Source organism: Quercus suber, unplaced genomic scaffold, assembly GCF_002906115.3.
Source record: "Quercus suber isolate HL8 unplaced genomic scaffold, Cork oak 2.0 scaffold_66, whole genome shotgun sequence".
Taxonomy (NCBI): domain Eukaryota; kingdom Viridiplantae; phylum Streptophyta; class Magnoliopsida; order Fagales; family Fagaceae; genus Quercus; species Quercus suber.
This window is the reverse complement of record NW_027069531.1, coordinates 415,677-436,042: the sequence shown is the minus strand read 5'-3', so window position 1 is coordinate 436,042 and position 20,366 is coordinate 415,677. Positions and strand designations below refer to the sequence as shown.

General features: G+C 37.3%; 1 protein-coding gene and 1 long non-coding RNA gene across 2 annotated transcripts; both read left to right on the top strand.

Annotated features, from left to right (window-relative positions):
* The first annotated feature begins 1,747 nt into the window (after positions 1–1,747).
* LOC136067284 (uncharacterized) lies at positions 1,748–4,155 on the top strand. Its single transcript, XR_010628759.1, has 3 exons — positions 1,748–1,807; positions 1,898–1,988; positions 3,908–4,155. It is a non-coding gene; the product is annotated as an uncharacterized LOC136067284 (long non-coding RNA).
* A 13,381-nt stretch (positions 4,156–17,536) lies between these two features.
* LOC112016776 (transcription factor HHO3) lies at positions 17,537–20,142 on the top strand. The gene is made up of 5 exons (XM_065772894.1): positions 17,537–18,113; positions 18,194–18,486; positions 18,600–18,912; positions 19,033–19,109; positions 19,735–20,142. Exons 1-5 carry the CDS (start codon positions 17,978–17,980, stop codon positions 20,059–20,061), a joined length of 1,146 nt encoding a protein of 381 aa, XP_065628966.1. The 5' UTR covers positions 17,537–17,977; the 3' UTR covers positions 20,062–20,142.
* The last annotated feature ends 224 nt before the right edge of the window (positions 20,143–20,366 follow it).

Sequence of the window (20,366 nt, the reverse complement as noted above, 5' to 3'; positions counted from 1 at the left end):
ATGTTTAGGATATATTTGATGATTGATACCTTGTTGCCATGCCCACGTTTTTGCCTTGATTTGTTTGCTGCCTTGGATGAGATGATTACCATGATAGATGTATGCTAGGATTTGTGATGGTATGAGAAGCATGATAGATGTTTGTTAGGGTTTGGGATGAAATGCCATGTTGTTTGCTTAGATGTATGCTAGTGTGTGTGAGAGTATAGAATGCAATATTGATGTGCCTTTAATGAGATTAATACGTAAGACACAATGAGTGGAAGTCGACCCATAGGTTAGGCAGTTTTGGGTGCCTAACACCTTTCCAAAATTGTACCTAAACTTCAAACCCATACTTTGGTAGTAAGATCAGTCCTTCTACATAATGGTGTATCTTCATGGTTCCTAGACCATAAAATTAGGTGGTGACTCCTTTTCTCCGCCTTGGTCCACTCGACTGAGGTGTACTTCCCAAGAGGTGCACCCATTATTGAGTGTTGCACCCACAATGTGCTCTTATCATATCGTTGTAGCATAACAAGATGCTTATTGAAACTCCATGGCTCGCCATCAAGGATCTTTTCCACTTCTTGCTCATTATCAAAAATAAAGAAAATAATGTGATCCCCCACATTATGAACTTTAAAACCATTGATTGACTTCCATATTGAACTAAAGGTCTTCACAATTGCTTTAGTGTTTAAGGCACACTTTGTCAAAAACTTCACAGCAATGACAAAATCTGAATTGCTTTTCTCCTTATTCAGATGTACCCTACCCCCTTCACGGTTATTAAGGGAAAGAGTACTCCAATGCTTTGTCAAACTCTCCATTACATAGCAAGAATTGAGCTACACTACGTAAGCAATGCAAGCAGGGACGGACCCAGAAGGGGGGCAAAGGGGGCCCGGGCCCCCCCTGGGCCTAAAAAAAAAAAAATTTTACTAGCTAAAATTTTCTTTAAAAAAAAAGAAAAGAGTTTGGGCCCCCCCTCAATTTTAGCTGGGGCCCCCCTCCCAAAATTATGAACCCCTACATTCCGGCCAGCCCATGACCCATGTAAAAAAAAAAAAAAAAAAAAAAACAAACAAACAAACAGACTCAGCCGTCCTAAACCAACCCAAACAGAGAAGCAAAAAAACGAAAGAAAAAAAAAGAACAAAAACGAAAAGGAAGGAAATGGAACTTGAGAGCCCATCAGATTCCGGCCAGCCCATGGCCCATGAAAAAAAAAAAATAAATAAATAAATAAAGCAAAACAAACTCAGTAAGAGGACCAAAACCAACCCAAACGGAGAGCTAGAGAAGCAAAAAAACGAAGGAAAAAATAGAACAAAAAAGAAAGGAAAGGAAAGTGAGAGCCAGAGGCGAGAGAGAGAGTGAGAGACCCACCCCGATCCCGTGACGCCGCCGCCGCCGCTGACGCCACACCGTGTCGCTGTGGCCTGTGAGTCTGTGACGATTGCGAGAGCGAGACGCCGAGAGGCCCGAGACCCATCTTGATCTGTGACGTCATGTCGCTGTGAGTCGCCCGAGACGCCGTGTCGCTGTGAGTCTGTGACGATTGCCGTCGTCATCGGTTGCTCAAGACCCACTTGTCGCCACCGCTCACAGGTATTTAAGCCTTCAAAACTTAATAAATATAAAATGTTTGTTTGTGTTTTTGCTGAGAATCTGAACTGAACTGTGCTTGTTTGTGTGCTTGTTTGTGTTTTTGCTGATGAACTGAACTGATGTGGCTACGGCTGCTACCTGTGGTGTTTTTTTTTTTTTTTTTNTCAGGACAAGAAGATGCAGTTCGACTTGCAAGGCTTCTGCATGCCAAGTACAGAATCATTGCATACTCTTGGGCAGCTAAACACCATAATTTTATAGTAGTTAACTTTTTTATTGATTTCCTTCCCTCATTTTGTAGGTTCATTGTGCCAATGAAAAATGGGGACCTCGATAGCAAAGGGCTTCTTGCTAGTATAATTCAAGCTGAGGGAACAATAGAATCATTTAAGGTCTCCATTCTTTCACTCAATTTTAAAGACTAGATCACTCTATGTGTAAAGTTTTTTTTCTTCATGATTTATTTACTACACTAGTATATCATATCAAATAACACCGCATTCCATCCTTTTTTCCCTTCTTTTTTTGTTTGGGGGGGAGAGGGGTTGGTTGTGGTTTTTCTTTTGCCATAGAAGTAAGTTCATATTATAAGTTGAATGTGACCAGCATAGCCCTACCATTTCCACATCTTGCCCAGGTCTTGCACAGTACAAAGGTAGTCTGTCTTTCTTCCTTAATTTTTTTTTTTTTTTCTTAGGCAAGCTATGGTAGTGTGTTGATAGAGCACCGATTCTCCTAAAGATTTAAGCTGTTAGGAAATGGTGAATTTAATAACTTAAACATTATTCTAACACCCCCTCTCATTTGTGGGCCTATAATCCCCCTTGATAAGTGGAGCCCACAACATGTGGGATTTTTTGAACTTTTTAAATGGGAGGTAGAGTGGAGATAGGGTTCGAACTTTGGACCACTTACTATAATACCATGGCAAATTACTGATTGTCCTAAAATCTTAAACTGTTAGGAAATTATGAATTTGTTCGCTTGACTATTTTTCTAACTTGTATAATAATTTATGCTTCTGAACAATATTGTTGCTTCTTTTTTATTAAATTTTCTGCTGCTCTAGACATAATAGCAGTGGAAACCTTTTTAACCTTTTTCTAAGTCTAATTTGTGGTTGTACCAAATACTTTCTGTTAAAATGTGGCTTGAATAGTTGAATTTAAGAATGAGGTTCACCAGCGCACGTGATGTGCATCCCATAGGATTGTTCTCCCTTAGTCAGACTGGTTTATTCTTTTTCTGCTTGGTGTGGCACGTAATGGTAGCTGACTTTTGGGGCTTGAGTTTTGTCAGAGTGCATTTGTGCCACTTTGTAATCTCTCTATTTTCCTAGTGAAACTTTCTCCTTGACACCATCTGTGGACGTAAGCCTAATACCAAACCATGTAAATTTGTCTTCCTTGTGCTATTGTTTATTCTATTTTGCATAAACCCACTTTTGTTGGCTACACTTACAACAAATAGGTATCAAGTCTCCTCTATCTCAACATTTTCCAAATGTTTGATAACCATGTTGAGTTAGTCAAAGTTGAGGGTTTATGCCATTTATTCAAGCCTCAAATTTGTCTTTTCCCAATTTCTATGCATTTATGAACTTTTTACTATTTTACTTTACAACTACCTCAGGAGATGACAAAGACTACTTCCACGTGGTAAACTTGTTGCTTTGTCAAATAAAATGAGTTATGCTAGGAAAGGTGAGACATAGATCGGATATCACATTGGAATTGATGTTGTGATTCTGAGAAAGAGAGGAGAGAGTGAGAAAGTGGAAACACACATAAATTAATGTTGTTTAGTCCTTATAATTCTAACATGTCTAACATTATAATAGAGCCATGTCTCACCTCTCATTTTCAGATATGGTTTCCAATGGGAGTTTCAAGGGAATACAAAGTGGATTTATGAATCCAATTAAGTTCTCTTTGCTTTCATTTGAAGACGGTGTAACTTTATAACTCTTGTTTCAACCGGAGATCAGTTTGAGGTAGATCGGGGGAGTTGGTTATGGCCTTTTGAGTCCATAGTTTTTTTAAAATCAATCTTGAAATTTGATTATTGCAGTAATTAGCTCTGTTTCAATTGATGAATGTTTGAGGGATAGTGGGACACGAAATTCTAGCATTTCTGTATGGTATTTTCACAAAAAATTACTTACCAAAAAAAGCCTCAAAATTTGATTATTGCAGAATTTCTCTCATCTTTGCTTATTTCTCATTTTTTTGTTAAACACTGTTAGAAACTTAGATATATTTATCCTGCAATTGTGACAAGTAACTGAGAATTGAATTGTTTTCTAATGCAGGAGCTATTGTCAAAGGAAATGCCAGATGTTCAGGTATTAGAGCCTACTCCTGGTATACCACTAGAAGTCCAGTCACCCTCATATCTTCCCTAGTGCATCCATATATGTTTACTGAATAAATGAAACTACCGTATATTTAGATGATGTACATATTAATTCATTTGTGTATTTTGTATTTCCTATGCACATAATTTGTCTATTGTTAAAGAACTATAGTCTATCCAAATAAAAGAATAGAATGTTAGTGATCCTCTGATATGCAGACATGTATGATGTTTGATATTTTGGAAGTCAGGTAGGATCTTAATCTTTGATGCAGGACAAACCAAAACAATGTAATAGAAAAAAAAAATAAAAAACAGGAAAAGAAAGATAGAAAACCTAGGAGTCAGTACCAGCTAATTAGAAGAATTTCACGAGAAATTTATGATTAATTCGGATTGTGTCTTACAAAACTGAACCTAGGGTTCTTAAACTGACTTTCAAAAATTTACTTTGCTTGTAAGAAAAGAACTTGGACTCATAAACCAAATGAGGAGCTACTCAAGAGAGTATTCGTTGTGTGTAATTAGTGAATCTATTGCGCAGGATTCCTAGTCTGCAAGTCTCCTACTCAAGTCAATCTGAAACACGCTTGTTCTGTACCCCGAATGTATTCTGTGATTCACCATCTCTTTTTTGTTTTTAGGATGAACGATTGATATCCCTTCGTCCTAATTCCTTCTAGTATTCATTGCTTCATCTGCATTCACGTGTTCTGACCATGAAAATAAGAATTTTGTAGGTAATAAGCTTCTCATGAACATGGTGACGGTTACCTTTTCATTTGCTTCATCCATTTACAACATATCTTTATTAAACCTACTCACATGGTCTTGTAAAGGTTCTCCCATATTCTTTTCTTCATATTGTAAATGTAAGTGGCTTGTCTCCAATGTCTTCGATCCTAATGAAGTGAATAACAAATAAGTTTCTCAACTTGGCGAATGAACCTACTTTCCCAAGCTTCAGCTTGTTGAACTGTACTTTGGTTGAACCCTTAAAGTAATTTCGAATTCTTTTCATATGATATCGTTAGGAACAACCTTGAGGCATTTTTTAATTTTGGGGATAAAGGGCAAATCTTTGTTATGCACCAAGTCATCTACTGCTGTAGAAATCTTCCTTTTCATGGCTTCAACTATCACGCCTTTCATCTCTCTAGAGTCTAGACAACTTGTCCAATACGAAGACATTTATGATTCTTCTGACTGATGGCGATGACTTTTGAGGCTAGGCCTTAACTTCATGATGGTGGCTTCCGTGTGGCTCATCATTCCTTTCAAGCTCGTCATATTCTTCTTCATTAATGTCGTGTGGAGGAATTCCCTAAGGAGGGAGAAGACTCTGCGTCAAGTCTTGGTTTTGATGCACCAGTTGTTGCACGCTCTGGACTGAATCAAGTGTGTCACGTATTGTTCAAGTGTAGATACTCTTGATGGATCGTTCTAAAGCATTCTGGCTCTTTGCCGGCCTGGTGGTGGTGTTTTGGTGAGTGTCCACTGAACGTGTTTGAGCTATACAAACTTTATCATTGAAAAATATTCGATTCCCACAAATGGCGCTAACTAAAGACTTGGTTGGGTTTCACAGAAGACTCGAAGAGTGGATTCTTACAAATGAAGTCAACTAAAAGACACACACAAGTGTTGGCCACCAATGCTTCGATGCTTAAGTCAGTCCTAGTGTGTTATTGAAAGGAGAATGGATATATTTTTTAGGTAGGGTTTTTTTTTTTTTTTAGTGCGTACTTCGTTTTTGGATTTATTTTCTTTTTATAGTTTTTTTTTTTTTTGGGTAGTTATTAATGAAAACGATTATGGCACAAAATCGTATTTTCAACGCATGATTTTAGTTGTTTTTTACTCGTGTGAATGGACAAGTTGGTGTCTCTAATCAATGCTACCCTAATGGAAAACAGTTTTCTTAAATTACTCTCCATGCTGAATTTATCATTATCCTCACTTGATTGTCTAAAGCAAATTACTTTACTGAGCTGTTCTTCTTCTTCTTCTTTTTTTTTTTTTAAGAGAGCGAGAATTCAATGGTTGAGTTGAGCAGAAGATGCTGCGTAGTTGGATACTGAGCACATATGTACCATTTTGTTAGGAAAAACAAAAACAAGAAACAAAAACGTAATGGGTATATCCATACATGGTAATGCCTTTTTGCTGTTGCTGCTGCTGCTGTTGTTTTTTGTTTTTTGTTTTTTTTTTTGTTTTTTGTTTTTTGTTTTGTTTTTTGTTTTTGTTTTTGTTTTTTGTTTTTAGTTTTTAGTTTTTTTTTTTTTTTTTTTTGTTTTTTGTTTTTTTTTTTTTTTTTTTTTTTTTTTTTTTTTTTTTTTTTTGTTTTTTTTTTTTTTTTTTTTTTTTTTTTTTTTTTTTTTTTTTTTTTTTTTTTTTTTTTTTTTTTTTTTTTTTTTTTTTTTTTTTTTTTTTTTTTTTTGTGGTGGGACCTATTGGCTTTTAAGTTTCTACTTTCTTGTTTCTAAAATTAAAAGAAAAAAAAAAGTTTCAACCTTCTTAATTCTCTTTTGCGAATCCTTTTTTCTCTTTTTTTGACCAATTGCCTTTTAAGCTTGAAGTTCAATGCTTTTTTGGTAAATCTCTCTTCATTTTTTTTTTCCTTTTTCTTTTTTAGGAGTAGCTCTTTTCGTAATCTTACTATCATTCTTTTCATCATGCTTAAATCTTTTTCTTTTTTAGGAGTAGCTCTTTTCGTAATCTTACTATCATTCTTTTCATCATGCTGAGTGAAGATTAAATTATGAGTCTACTATTATATATATATATATATATATGAGTACTAAAAACCTTCAGATGCTTAACTCTAAATTCTAAATCAAGATTTTCAGACCCGAACCGTTCATTGAACCGTAAAAGAGAGAGGTTTAAGGTTTTTGAGGTCGAACCAAGGTCAAACCGGGGTCGAACCGTGATCGAACCAGAGTTGAACCGTGATGACGTCATAATTAATTTAATAATTAATTAAATCCTAAATATAGATATTAAATTTATAAAACTAGCAAAATTGACAATATATCTATATATGTGAGGGAAATTTAATGATTTTCAAGTATATATTTAATAATTAAATAAGAAAGTTAATAAAATAAAATAATAACCATGAAAACATTAAAATTTATGATTAATTTTGGAAGTAAAGTTGAATATTTTTGAAGGATTTTAATTATATTTTTTTTAATTCCTTGTAAGAGATGTATAATTTAATTAAGTAGAATAAAATTGTGTTAAGTTGTTTTTTGTTTTTTTTTTTTAAATGCTAAGGGGTTGGACCGCACGGTTCTTGCCACCGGTTCGTGCGGTCCAATCCTGGTTTTAGGGGTTCATGGAATTAACAAAAAATCTGATTCTTTATGCTTAAAAAATCGGTTTTCATCTCAGTTCCTGGTTTTCTCGGTCCAACCGTCCGGTCCGGTCCGGTTCTGAAAACCTTGATCTAAATTCTAATTGGCTATTCTTTGAAGGAGAGGTCATATTTTCTACAATTTAAACGTAATTGTTTAATATATATGTTTGGATTATTCTTTGCCTAGAATTTGTACAAGTTCTATATAAAAAGCAAATATAAGATTATGTACAATAAATAATCCAGATATCGTATAAGTGATAATATTATTATTATTATTATTTTTAAAATTTTAAAGAGAGTTTCAACCTATGGTGTCTGTTCTTGATGATATCTCTTTATCATTAGACCAAAATGCTAATCAATTTATGATGTAGGCGATGATTGAACTTTAGATCTCTTATACAACCATCAGAGACTTTACTAGTTAAGCTAATTGGAACCTACAAGTGATAATATTATTCGAATTAAACATGGATGTATTTGCGTAAAGATACGGTCTTGAAGAGAAGGAAGTGTGATGAGTACTGTAGGAAGAAAATAAACTTTAAAAGAAGATTGCCGCGCAAATAATCTAGATTGATTGCAGGATGTTACTAGCTGTCGATTTGATGTATTAGAACTACTAACATCTACTACTTAATATTTGTTATGAAAATGTTGTTCACATAGTGTTACTCTTAATTTTTGTTGCTCACATAGTGTTACTCTTAATATTTGTTATGAAAATGTTGTTCACATAGTGTTACTTAGAAAGAAAAAAAAGAAGAAGAAAAAAAGAAGAGAAGTGTTAATTCATAACAATTTTACAACAAATCTTAAGTGGCAAGTTGTTACTAGCTATTTCAACGGAAAAAAAAAAAAAAAAATTCAGTGATAGATAGATTAGAACTACTAACAACTTATGACTTCCTTTAAAAAAATGGTCCAGTTAATGTATGCTTTTAAGGGGTATATTTGTGCTCTTAGAGTGTATATTACTATTTATGAGAAACTAAAAAGACCGTGAAAAAAGTTAATCACTTCTTCATTTTTCTATAAAAAGGTTTTAAAAATGGTTTACTAATAATGTATACCCTAAATCTTCTCCCAAAAAAAAGAAAAAAAAAATTGTATACCCTAAATATATATGAAAAAAAAAAAGACCACTTAAAATTTATTGTGAAAATATTATTCACGTGTAACATATCTTTTTGTTTTTAGAATCCAAACTACATTAACTCCAAAAGAAAAAATATTTAAGGCACATGAAAGTCAAAAATAACCAAATGAACTAAGTCTGATGGAATAGACTCCATCCAAACGTCTAAAAAAAAGGAGTTTCTCGCCCTCCTAGCTAAAATATGAGCTATAGGATTGCTGCCTCCTAAAATGAGAAAAAGAATGAGGTCGGAAAAAACTTGAAGTAGACTAAATGTCTTTAATGATGTGCCCGATGGCAGCATGAGAAGAGCTCGCATTATTTAGAGCTTTCACTAATATCTCTGAATCCCCTTCAAACACGGACTGATTGAAACCAAGCTCTGCTGCAAAAAGGACTGCTCATCGCATCGCTAAAGCTTCCAATAAAGTTATAAAACCATTGAGTGAGGTAAAGGTATTTTCTTGGCAAGAGTAACCATGAACCCACCTTTATCGTTCCGGATTAGAACTCCTAACCCGGCCTCACTTACATCTCCAAACACTGCCCCATCGTAATTTGTTTTATACTCACCACGATCCGGGGGCTTCCACTTAGTCTGTCTAGACCGATGGTTTGTGGGAGAAGCTAGATTTCGGTTCTGAAAATCAGAGAACAGAATGCTTGCTGTGCCGATGATGGTTTGGGGCTACATAAATTTTTCATTGTTTTTGAGTTTGTTTCTCCGAGTCCAAATGTACCAGGCCACTGCTGCAAACAACTCCAGATTTTTGGGTTGCCTTCCTATCAGACTGACCAGATCCGTAAAGGTGCTGGTGCCAAGATAATCTCGACGAACTCCATCAAACATCGGGTTCCAGATTTCATGGACTTTCTCACACCCCCAAAGAGCATGCAGGGAATCTTCTTGAGCTTGATCACACTGCGAGCATATAGAAACATCCAGAATTTCCCTATGTTGCTGATTCACCAAGGTTGGCAACGCCTCAAAACAAGCACGCCATAAATGATTTTTTAATCTTGTTTGGGATTCTAAGTTTCCACACCTGAGTCCAGAAATTTCTTGAGTCAGTAACATCTAAGGCCGAAGCTTTGTCTCTGTTATCCTTTTCACAAAGTAGCTGATATCCTATTTTTATTGAGTATGTCCATTCCTTTGTTCTTGGCCAAATCAGGCAGTCATCTTGGCTTGTTCGGCAAAGTGGTATAGCTTTAATCTTCTGAGCTTCAAAAGGTGAGAAAAACTCATCAATTTTGGAATTGTGCTAGCCACCTGTATTAAGATCAAACAAGAAAGAAACAGATTTGTTAGCTAGAAAATTGTTCCTAGGGGATATAATCCTGTTAGGGATTTCCCTCGGAATCCAATTTTCATCATAGATATGGACTGATCTTCCATCCCCAATTCTCCACATCATACCATAGGCTATCATTGATCTTGCTTTAAGAATACTTTGCCATGCATAAGATCCTGTTGAGACCTTGGCCTCAAAGATCGAACTAGTAGGAAAGAATTTCACCTTGAAGACTCAGTAAAACAGAGAGGATTTGTCATGAACAAGTCTCTACACTTATTTTGCAAGCATTGCCTAATTAAAATTTTCCAAATCCTTGAAGTCCATTCCTCCAACATTTTTTGGTTGATACAATAATTCCTAGCTCTTCCAATGAATTTTCCTTTGCTCACCCTGTTGTCCCCTCCAAAACTTCCGAATTAACATCTCTATCTCATGACAAAGACCAATGGGGAGTTTGAAACAACTCATCACAAAAGTTGGGATAGCTTACACCACAACTTTTAGTAAAATTTCTCTACCTACTTGGGATAATAACTTTTCCTTTCAACCCTGCAATTTATTCCAAAATCGCTCCTTAATGTAGATTAGGCTTGCTTTCTTATTTCTCCCCACTATTGCTGGTAAACCCAAGTATTTTTCATATTCTTTTATTTTCGAAACCCCAATAGATTTTGTATTTTCTCCTTTCGACCATCTAAGACATACTAAAAAATATGGTAGTTTTTCTCTATTTTAATTATTTCCCTGAAGCTTTTTCGTACAATGATAACAATCCTTGAATAGTATTCAGTTCATCCAAGTTTGCATGACAAAATAATAAGCTATCATCAGCAAAAAATAAATGAGAAATGCGAGGACGATTCTTACAAAGAGAGAAGCCTCTGATTTTATTGTCTCCTGCTACCTTCTGAAACATCCTGTTGAGGCCTTCAGAACAAAGAAAAAAAGATTCAAAGAAAGAGGATCCCCTTGCCTGATCCCACGAGATGGTTTAATGTTCGATTTTGGCTCCCCATTAACTAATATTGAGTATGACACTTGTGCAATCATCGGCCCATTGCAAGATGGCCCATGGGCTAAAGATTGGAGAGGAGTTATTTGTTGGGCCTATTTTGTGTTGCTCGGCCCAGGGTACCATGGACTACACGGACCTCGGGGCACGATGATGCTCAGAGTTCGTTCCAAGGCACCTCGGTAATGCCTTGGAGAAGGTCGTCACCGAGCACTGTTTGGCGTTTATCACAAGTTCCAAGGTTGACATACCTGTTTCCAAAGTGGGGTATCCCTCCATCAGGAATAATCCTAAAGTGACCTACCAACACGAAAAATCATGAGGTGCAATCATAATTAACCCACTAAGGGACCCTATAAATAGGGAAAGAGAAGAGGAAGTAGGGGTTAGACACTAAGGAACAAGAGAGTTAGGGAGGAAGAGAGAAAAACTGAGAGCAAACCAGCTTGGGAAGAAGGTAGGCAATTGAATTTCAGGTATAGACTTTCGCCTTTGGGAGCTTCTTATTGTAGGATATCCATACATCCACCACAATAAGTAAATTGTGAGCCTAACATAGCAATTAGCCCATTAACTAAGATAAGGGCATGCACAACATTGAACCAATCCATTCAAAAATAAGGGATATCCACTTGAGCCCATAAATAAACATAATAAAAAATTAAGTCATGAACTGGCGTGTGTAGACACCACATTTTGTACCCTTTACAACTTGGGCCCCCGTTCCTCAATGATACTGAATTCTAAGGCCCAAAGTTGGTTAAAGGCCCAATTAGATTCTAAATTGACTTGAGAAATGTTAAAATGGAAAATATAATTTTTTATGAGCAAATAAATCTATTTTTAGGAAAATAAAGGCCAAGGAAACCCTCGCCCTGTGTTTGCAGGCAAGGACTTACGTACGCAAGTTTGATGCATGTGTACACAGGCACGGACATACGCATGTAGCTAGGGTTCCAGAAACCTATGAAAGACAAGTTTTCTGCATTAAAGATTGAGATTTGGAATGAATCCCATATCGTTTGGGAGCTGTTTCAAACCCTCATTTTTCAACTATATAAAGCCTTATATGGTATATTTCAAAAATGCAAATAGAAAATCCTAAGGGAAAACCTAATATTAACTAGAAATAGTATATCAAAGAGGGAGTTTTTCACAAAATATCCTCAAGTCAACTTTCTTTTAATTGAGACATTTTTTGGTCTTGATCTTTCGAGTTTAAGATTACTAATCACTTTTGTATTTGATTGTGAATAGATAGACTAAGGGGAACGGTCAAAATCAAGCTTGAAAAGCTTCTTGTTTGAGGTATCGAGTTCTAAACTTTTTCTTTTCATTTCTTCTTTTTGATGATGTTTTAATCTATTTTCTTGCTTTGTTCATATGTTAATATGTTTGTTTAGTTTAGATTTATGCTGTTTTCTTTTCTAAAGAATGTTAGGTTGTTAGATTTGTAGTTTTAAAGTTCTGCTCTATTCTGTGTTCTTGTTTTCTGGGTTACGGTTCTTCAGAATGTGTCTACGTGTGCCTGCTTCCTACATGCGTACGCAGGCTCAAAATATGCGTACTTATACAACTGGCCTACGTACGCATACAACTAGCCTACGTACGTGGCCTATGTATGAGCACGCATACTTGTGCCCTGAAATGCTAATTTGAATTTTCTGCTTTTGTTTCTTTATTTCTACATAATATGCCCTTTGTTTTAACCTTTTTGTAATGTTTTAAGTCTCTGTTCCTCTGTTTAAATACTTGTTTGCCTTTAAAATGCTAGATTAGGGTTTTCTCTTATGTTTTCTTTGTTTTACCATGAACATGCATATAACATGATCATGCATTATTGCCATGGGTGCTGTGATGCAGTGAGGTAAGTCATGCATTCACATGAACTTGCATTTTGATGATGAGTATGTTTATTTGATGCTTGATTTCATGTCTAGATGTTTAGGATATATTTGATGATTGATACCTTGTTGCCATGCCCACGTTTTTGCCTTGATTTGTTTGCTGCCTTGGATGAGATGATTACCATGATAGATGTATGCTAGGATTTGTGATGGTATGAGAAGCATGATAGATGTTTGTTAGGGTTTGGGATGAAATGCCATGTTGTTTGCTTAGATGTATGCTAGTGTGTGTGAGAGTATAGAATGCAATATTGATGTGCCTTTAATGAGATTAATACGTAAGACACAATGAGTGGAAGTCGACCCATAGGTTAGGCAGTTTTGGGTGCCTAACACCTTTCCAAAATTGTACCTAAACTTCAAACCCATACTTTGGTAGTAAGATCAGTCCTTCTACATAATGGTGTATCTTCATGGTTCCTAGACCATAAAATTAGGTGGTGACTCCTTTTCTCCGCCTTGGTCCACTCGACTGAGGTGTACTTCCCAAGAGGTGCACCCATTATTGAGTGTTGCACCCACAATGTGCTCTTATCATATCGTTGTAGCATAACAAGATGCTTATTGAAACTCCATGGCTCGCCATCAAGGATCTTTTCCACTTCTTGCTCATTATCAAAAATAAAGAAAATAATGTGATCCCCACATTATGAACTTTAAAACCATTGATTGACTTCCATATTGAACTAAAGGTCTTCACAATTGCTTTAGTGTTTAAGGCACACTTTGTCAAAAACTTCACAGCAATGACAAAATCTGAATTGCTTTTCTCCTTATTCAGATGTACCCTACCCCCTTCACGGTTATTAAGGGAAAGAGTACTCCAATGCTTTGTCAAACTCTCCATTACATAGCAAGAATTGAGCTACACTACGTAAGCAATGCAAGCAGGGACGGACCCAGAAGGGGGCAAAGGGGCCCGGGCCCCCCCTGGGCCTAAAAAAAAAAAATTTTACTAGCTAAAATTTTCTTAAAAAAAAAGAAAGAGTTTGGGCCCCCCTCAATTTTAGCTGGGGCCCCCCTCCCAAAATTATGAACCCCTACATTCCGGCCAGCCCATGACCCATGTAAAAAAAAAAAAAAAAAAAACAAACAAACAAACAGACTCAGCCGTCCTAAACCAACCCAAACAGAGAAGCAAAAAAACGAAAGAAAAAAAAAGAACAAAAACGAAAAGGAAGGAAATGGAACTTGAGAGCCCATCAGATTCCGGCCAGCCCATGGCCCATGAAAAAAAAAAATAAATAAATAAATAAAGCAAAACAAACTCAGTAAGAGGACCAAAACCAACCCAAACGGAGAGCTAGAGAAGCAAAAAAACGAAGGAAAAAATAGAACAAAAAGAAAGGAAAGGAAAGTGAGAGCCAGAGGCGAGAGAGAGAGTGAGAGACCCACCCCGATCCCGTGACGCCGCCGCCGCCGCTGACGCCACACCGTGTCGCTGTGGCCTGTGAGTCTGTGACGATTGCGAGAGCGAGACGCCGAGAGGCCCGAGACCCATCTTGATCTGTGACGTCATGTCGCTGTGAGTCGCCCGAGACGCCGTGTCGCTGTGAGTCTGTGACGATTGCCGTCGTCATCGGTTGCTCAAGACCCACTTGTCGCCACCGCTCACAGGTATTTAAGCCTTCAAAACTTAATAAATATAAAATGTTTGTTTGTGTTTTTGCTGAGAATCTGAACTGAACTGTGCTTGTTTGTGTGCTTGTTTGTGTTTTTGCTGATGAACTGAACTGATGTGGCTACGGCTGCTACCTGTGGTGTTTTTTTTTTTTTGGTTTGAGTCCGAGGACCATGCAATACCTTGGTTCTGTCTAGTACCCAGGTATAAGGGTGTGATTAGTTTTCCCATAGGCTTGGGTCCGAGGACCATGCAATGCCTTGGTTCTGTCTACCATTTCTATTTTTCTGTAAGTAACTAGTTTCACCATAGGTTTGAGTCCGAGGACCATGTAATACCTTGGTTCTGTCTAGTACCCAGGTATAAGGGTGTGATTAGTTTTCCCATAGGTTTGGGTCCGAGGACCATGCAATGCCTTGGTTCTGTCTACCACTTCTATTTTTCTGTAAGTAACTAGTTTCCCCATAGGTTTGAGTTCGAGGACCATGCAATACCTTGGTTCTGTCTAGTACCCAGGTATAAGGGTGTGATTAGTTTTCCCATAGGCTTGGGTCTGAGGACCATGCAATGCCTTGGTTCTGTCTACCACTTCTATTTTTCTGTAAGTAGGGGTTTGTCCTCAAACCGCTTTACTGGAGACGATTCCTCCTTTTGTCGGATTATGATCTTTACACGTGGCGTTGATCTCGCCTCCAGCTCGAGCCCCCCTCTTTTTCATTTATGAAGCGTCCTTTGGCCGTTCGTGTTCTGCACTTGACGCTTCGGTGCGCGAGACACGCCTTCATTAATGTCCTCGTGAATTAACACGAGTCTAACGGTTTACGGCCCCCTTGAAATTTGGTAGCTTCATTATTAGCCCTGCTGATAACTCTCTTTTCGAATTCTGTGTGAATTAATTCTCACCAACCCTCATCCTCTATATAAGGCTTTCCGGGGGGATGGTTTCTCCATACTCCATGAACCTCCCAACACAAACAGAAAGAACACACCCTTTCAGCTCCCCAAGCCTCTTTAATAACCCCGTCGAAGTTGTGACTGGAGTTGGCAAATATGGGGCGGCTTTGGGCGGGTGTGAGGACATCCGTGCCAAGAGCCGTTATGGCCGCAGCCCCCACTGGGCTTCCGATGCCGCAGAATCTAGGCGTAACCCCGATGGCGCCACACAAGGTGGCCCGAAGGGATGTCGTTGAAGTACCTAATGTCTCTCTTCGGAGCGCACCCCTGACGAAGGAGACGTGCGAATTCATGTCATGGGCGGTGCTCGAGTGTTGCCGTCTCCAACGGCCAACGCTCGCGAGGGTTGGAGAAAATCAAGGGAACGTCACGGGAGAGGGCGTCCCGGAGCCCCTGCATCTGCTCCTCGTTTTGTTCAAGCTCCGCCGCTCCGAGAAAGGAGTTGTTGGTGGCTTTGAAGCGAGCCAGTCTCGGCCCCCTTCCGCCCTCTTATTGTCAAGTTCTCCCATTCTCTTGGTGCCAATAAGGGAACGGGTTGACACTTCCCTCTAGCTAGTTCTAGGACGGGTCCACCTGGGCCTCTGATTGTAGGATTAGCTTGTAAATTTGTTTGTAAAGCACGCCTGCCTGAGCCTCTGATTGTATTTTGTACTTTTTATATTTATGAAATAATATCAAGATTTCTCTTTTCGCTGTCAAATCTTCCATTTTCTTGCGATTTTTTTTTTTACGTCGCCAACCTACTGTAAAACGACCACTTAGAACAATCGCCTGGTGCGCCGGCCAGCGCACTAATCCTCCCCACAGACGGCGCCAATTGTAGGGACTCAATTTGGATTGGACCCAGAGTATGAATGGGTTTTCAGCCCAACAAGCCCAAACAATAAATTTTTAGAGAGTGGATCGAAGGTTTAGGCGCTGGCCGACGTTCCGGGAGCATGAACTCTCTTCTTTTATTAGAAAATACTTAGAACTATTTACAATTGGGGGATGCTCCTCGGCCCATGGCTGAGGAGCCCTTTTTCTTCTTTCTTTTTCTCCCCCCCCCCTTCTTACTTTACTCGCTCCTCTTATATAGTCTTCATCGTCCTATCTCGTTCTTCCATCTGTTGATCATTCATTCGCCTTTCTTCTGATCGTTCGTCCCATCAGAGGCCTTATCAGCACTCAAGTGGTTCACTCTGATCAATGTCACCCTGCTAAGGGGTTATATCCCCATTAATGCGGCCAGGGGGGTTAGGTGAATGCATTAAGTGTGAAGGTGACAGCTTGCTCTGGGCTTGTCCCTTCCCAAAATTATCCTTATTATGCTGAGGACGAAGAGGTCCTCGGCGTGGATCCAAAAAAGAGTCTTTCCCTAATTTAGCCTCGGATGGTCATCCTTCCTCGGCGTGGGCCTTGGGCCCACTTACACGATGGGCTGAGGCTATCAGGCCCACGGGCCCCACAGACTTTATTTATTCAAATTCACGATGTACAATGAGAAAAAGAAAGAGAGATATTTTTCTAACTAAACAATGACCATTCTATTTTGAGGCACTAATAAGAACTAGAACAACACAATTACATTGTAAAGATACACGCTAAAAAAAAAGATATATTAACAAAAACTTTCACATATCATCTTAATATCCTTAAAAATCCTAACTATGCTTTGTACTTTTGGAAAAGTAAATTTTATTTATTTATTTGATATATATAGTGGTAAATTGAAATTTCTAAAAAAAAAAAATGATATATTATCAAAACTCTCAAATATCAAGTTAATATCCTTACAAATCCCAAAATATACTTTGAACTTGGAAAGTAAATTGATTTTTTTTTCCTCATTAATGGGTGTATTTTTTTTAAGGTATTTGTTAATAGATTATTTTATGAAAATTTTTATACTACTTTCATTGTTAATATAAAAAAATCACTTTTTTTTTTCATAATTTTTTTTAAAATATATTTTTAAAACTAATGCACTTGGGGTAACAGTTGAATTTTTTTTTTTTTTTTTTACATAGCAAAAAATTGAAAATTTTAAATAGTATTGATAGTATGTTATATTAGTCCAAATATTAAGGATAATTTTTATATTTATCTAATTAAATTGTTTTTTTTCCCAATTTAACAAAAGAAACATAAAAGAACAGTAAAGAAGAATAGAGAGAGACAGAGGGAGAGAGTCATTGATCTTATCTGATAGACAATAATTGAAAAAAAGAAGAAAAAAAAGAAGGTGTGTATGGGTGGCAAGGTGACGTCATTGCCAGCCCTGCGACGAAAAGCGAATCACAGCCTCGAATATTCATTCAATCTATCTCTCTTACAAGACTACAAGACTACAAAGAAGCGTAAGAAAGGAAGACCCATCAAAGATTCGTTTTTGTATGCGACGCCCCGCCTTTGAAATCTTCCCAGCTCTCTCTCTTTCTATCTACACCCTTCGATCGATCTTGATTTTTTTTTCCTCTCTCTCTCTCTCTGCTGCTTTTATATTATTTATTTTTTAATTTTAAAGCTTGGTATACAAGTTTATTCCTTTATCTGATTCTATTAAGATCCCAGATTCGTCTTTGTGAGCCTGTTTTCTCCTTGGTCGGATCTATCTATATTCTATGCTTCCACAAAAACAAAACACTGTTACAAACTTGCTTATATTATTCCATCTCCTTCCTTTCTTTCTATTTCAACCCCTTCTCTTCTCTTCTTAGCATTTTAATCAAACAAAACCCCTCTCCTTGATGGACTATTACACAGAGAAAATGCAGCATGGTGGTTTAGGCTTTCGTGAGTACGTTGAAGCTTTAGAGGAAGAGCGCCGTAAGATCCAAGTGTTTCAGCGTGAACTTCCTCTTTGCCTTGAACTTGTTAACCAAGGTACTAACTGGGCTTTTTGTTGTTGTTGATAAATGGTAATTATATATGGATTTCTGATTAATTGGGTATTTGGGTTTCAGCTATTGATGCGTGTAGGCAACAGATGTCAGGGACCACAACAGAGAATAACTTGCATGGACAATCTGAGAGTTCGGAGCAAACCACGTCGAATGAAGTAGTTCCGGCGTTTGAGGAATTCATTCCGATGAAACGGTCTTCGGATTTGTCTGATGATGATGACGAAGAACACTCACATGAGGATAAGAGAGAGAAAACCAACAACAACAACGATAATAATAATGATAAGAAGAAATCGGATTGGCTTAGATCAGTTCAGTTATGGCACCCATCATCAGATCCACCACTTAAAGAGGTAAATAAATAATAAAAATTTGTGTCTTGTTTGGTTGGTTAGAAATTTTCAAGTGAAAGAAAAAGAATGGGAAATTGAGTTTAATTTTTGGTTTTTGAATGTGGGTATTATAGGATGTGCCTAGAAAGACAACAGTGATGGAGGTGAAGAGAAATGGTGGTGCTTTCCAGCCTTTTCATAGAGAGAAAAGTGTTGTGAAGAGTAATGTGTCTGTGGTCGGAAAATTGCCTGCTCAGGCACCGGTGGCAGCACCGGCTGTGGCGGTGGCTACGACAAGTTCATCGGCGGAGACAGCCTCCGGAGGAGGAGGGAGTGAAAGAAGAGATGAGAAAGATGGACAGAGTCAGAGAAAGCAGAGAAGGAATTGGTCCCCTGAGTTGCACAAGCGGTTTGTGAATGCCCTTCACCAACTTGGTGGTTCACATGGTATGTGTGCGTTTTTTTTTTTTTTTTTTTTTTGGAGTTTAATTTGGGTTGCGTGGAATTGAATTGAATTGTATATGGGTTTAAAATTGATGTGGGGTTGTGATTGTTTTAAAATTTCAGCTGCGACACCTAAGCAAATTAGGGAGATTATGAAGGTTGATGGGCTTACAAACGATGAAGTCAAAAGCCATTTACAGGTTTGTGTGTTTCTGATTATTATTTACTTATTATAGTTTATTGATTATGATGTGTTTGATTAACTTGTTTTGGCATTGGCGAATTTTGATGAATTTCTGTTATGGAAATTAGTTTTTTTGAGAAAGACACTGCAATTGGACGAGTGCATAATTGAGATCCTAAAGGAGTATTAATTTTGTTTTGCCTTTTAGGAAAAGTTAATGTAAAGTAATGTTATTAATAGGAGATCCAGGAAATATAATAGAAGATAAATTTGGCTTAGGTATAATTTAAGATAAAATTATAATAGTTCCATATAAAACCTTATTTGGATTTCTTTTATGTTGAGACAATTATGGTGGTACAATTTATATTAATCTTTGTGTGCTCTAAACATGATCAATGTGGGTATTAAAAAAAAGAGAAGAAAAGATCAGTACGATTGTTGGTTTTTTTTTTTTTCGTTTTGAAAATTCAATAATTACAACAGGGAGGGAGTAGGGATTTGAATCCGAGATATATCTGTAATTGAGCTACAAGGATTTTGACATGTGATTGCTTTTTCTGAAATATTTTTTGTAATATAATGCATTGGAAGCATGGCCTAATTAATCTTGATCATCTTTTTTATGTATATATTTTCAGAAATATCGGTTGCACACAAGAAGACCAAGTCCAACAACAATCCACAATAATGGCAATCTGCAGGCACCTCAATTTGTAGTTGTGGGAGGTATATGGGTGCAACCACCCGAGTATTCGGGGGCAGTGACTGCAACAACAACATCAGGGGAGGTTTATGCTCCAATGGCTGCAGTCCAACCGGCATCCTCATCTCAAATCCAAAGATTACAAAAGGATCCCTCCTCACTATCTGATGAAAGGTTTAGCCATAGTGGAAACAGAGGTTGTTCTAATTCTCCAGCCACATCGTCCTCCACCCACACTACCACCACTTCTCCTGTGTTTTAATTTTCATAGCATGTAAAAAATTTTGTAATCAAAACCTTTCTTAATAGATAGTTTTATAAGATATCAACATCATTCTGACTTCTTCTGTTATTTTCCCTGTTGTTTGCGGACACACTGTAAAATCTGGAGTACATTGGGATAGTGACAGTCAGTATTGAAAATTAATAGTATATATATATATATATATATTGTCCTTGTAGTTCATCTGATTACTACACTGATACTGTTTCTTGATCGAGAAACAAAAATAAATTTATATTCTCAAATTTGAAAATAAATTTTTTGTTTACCTTTTTTGAATTGTG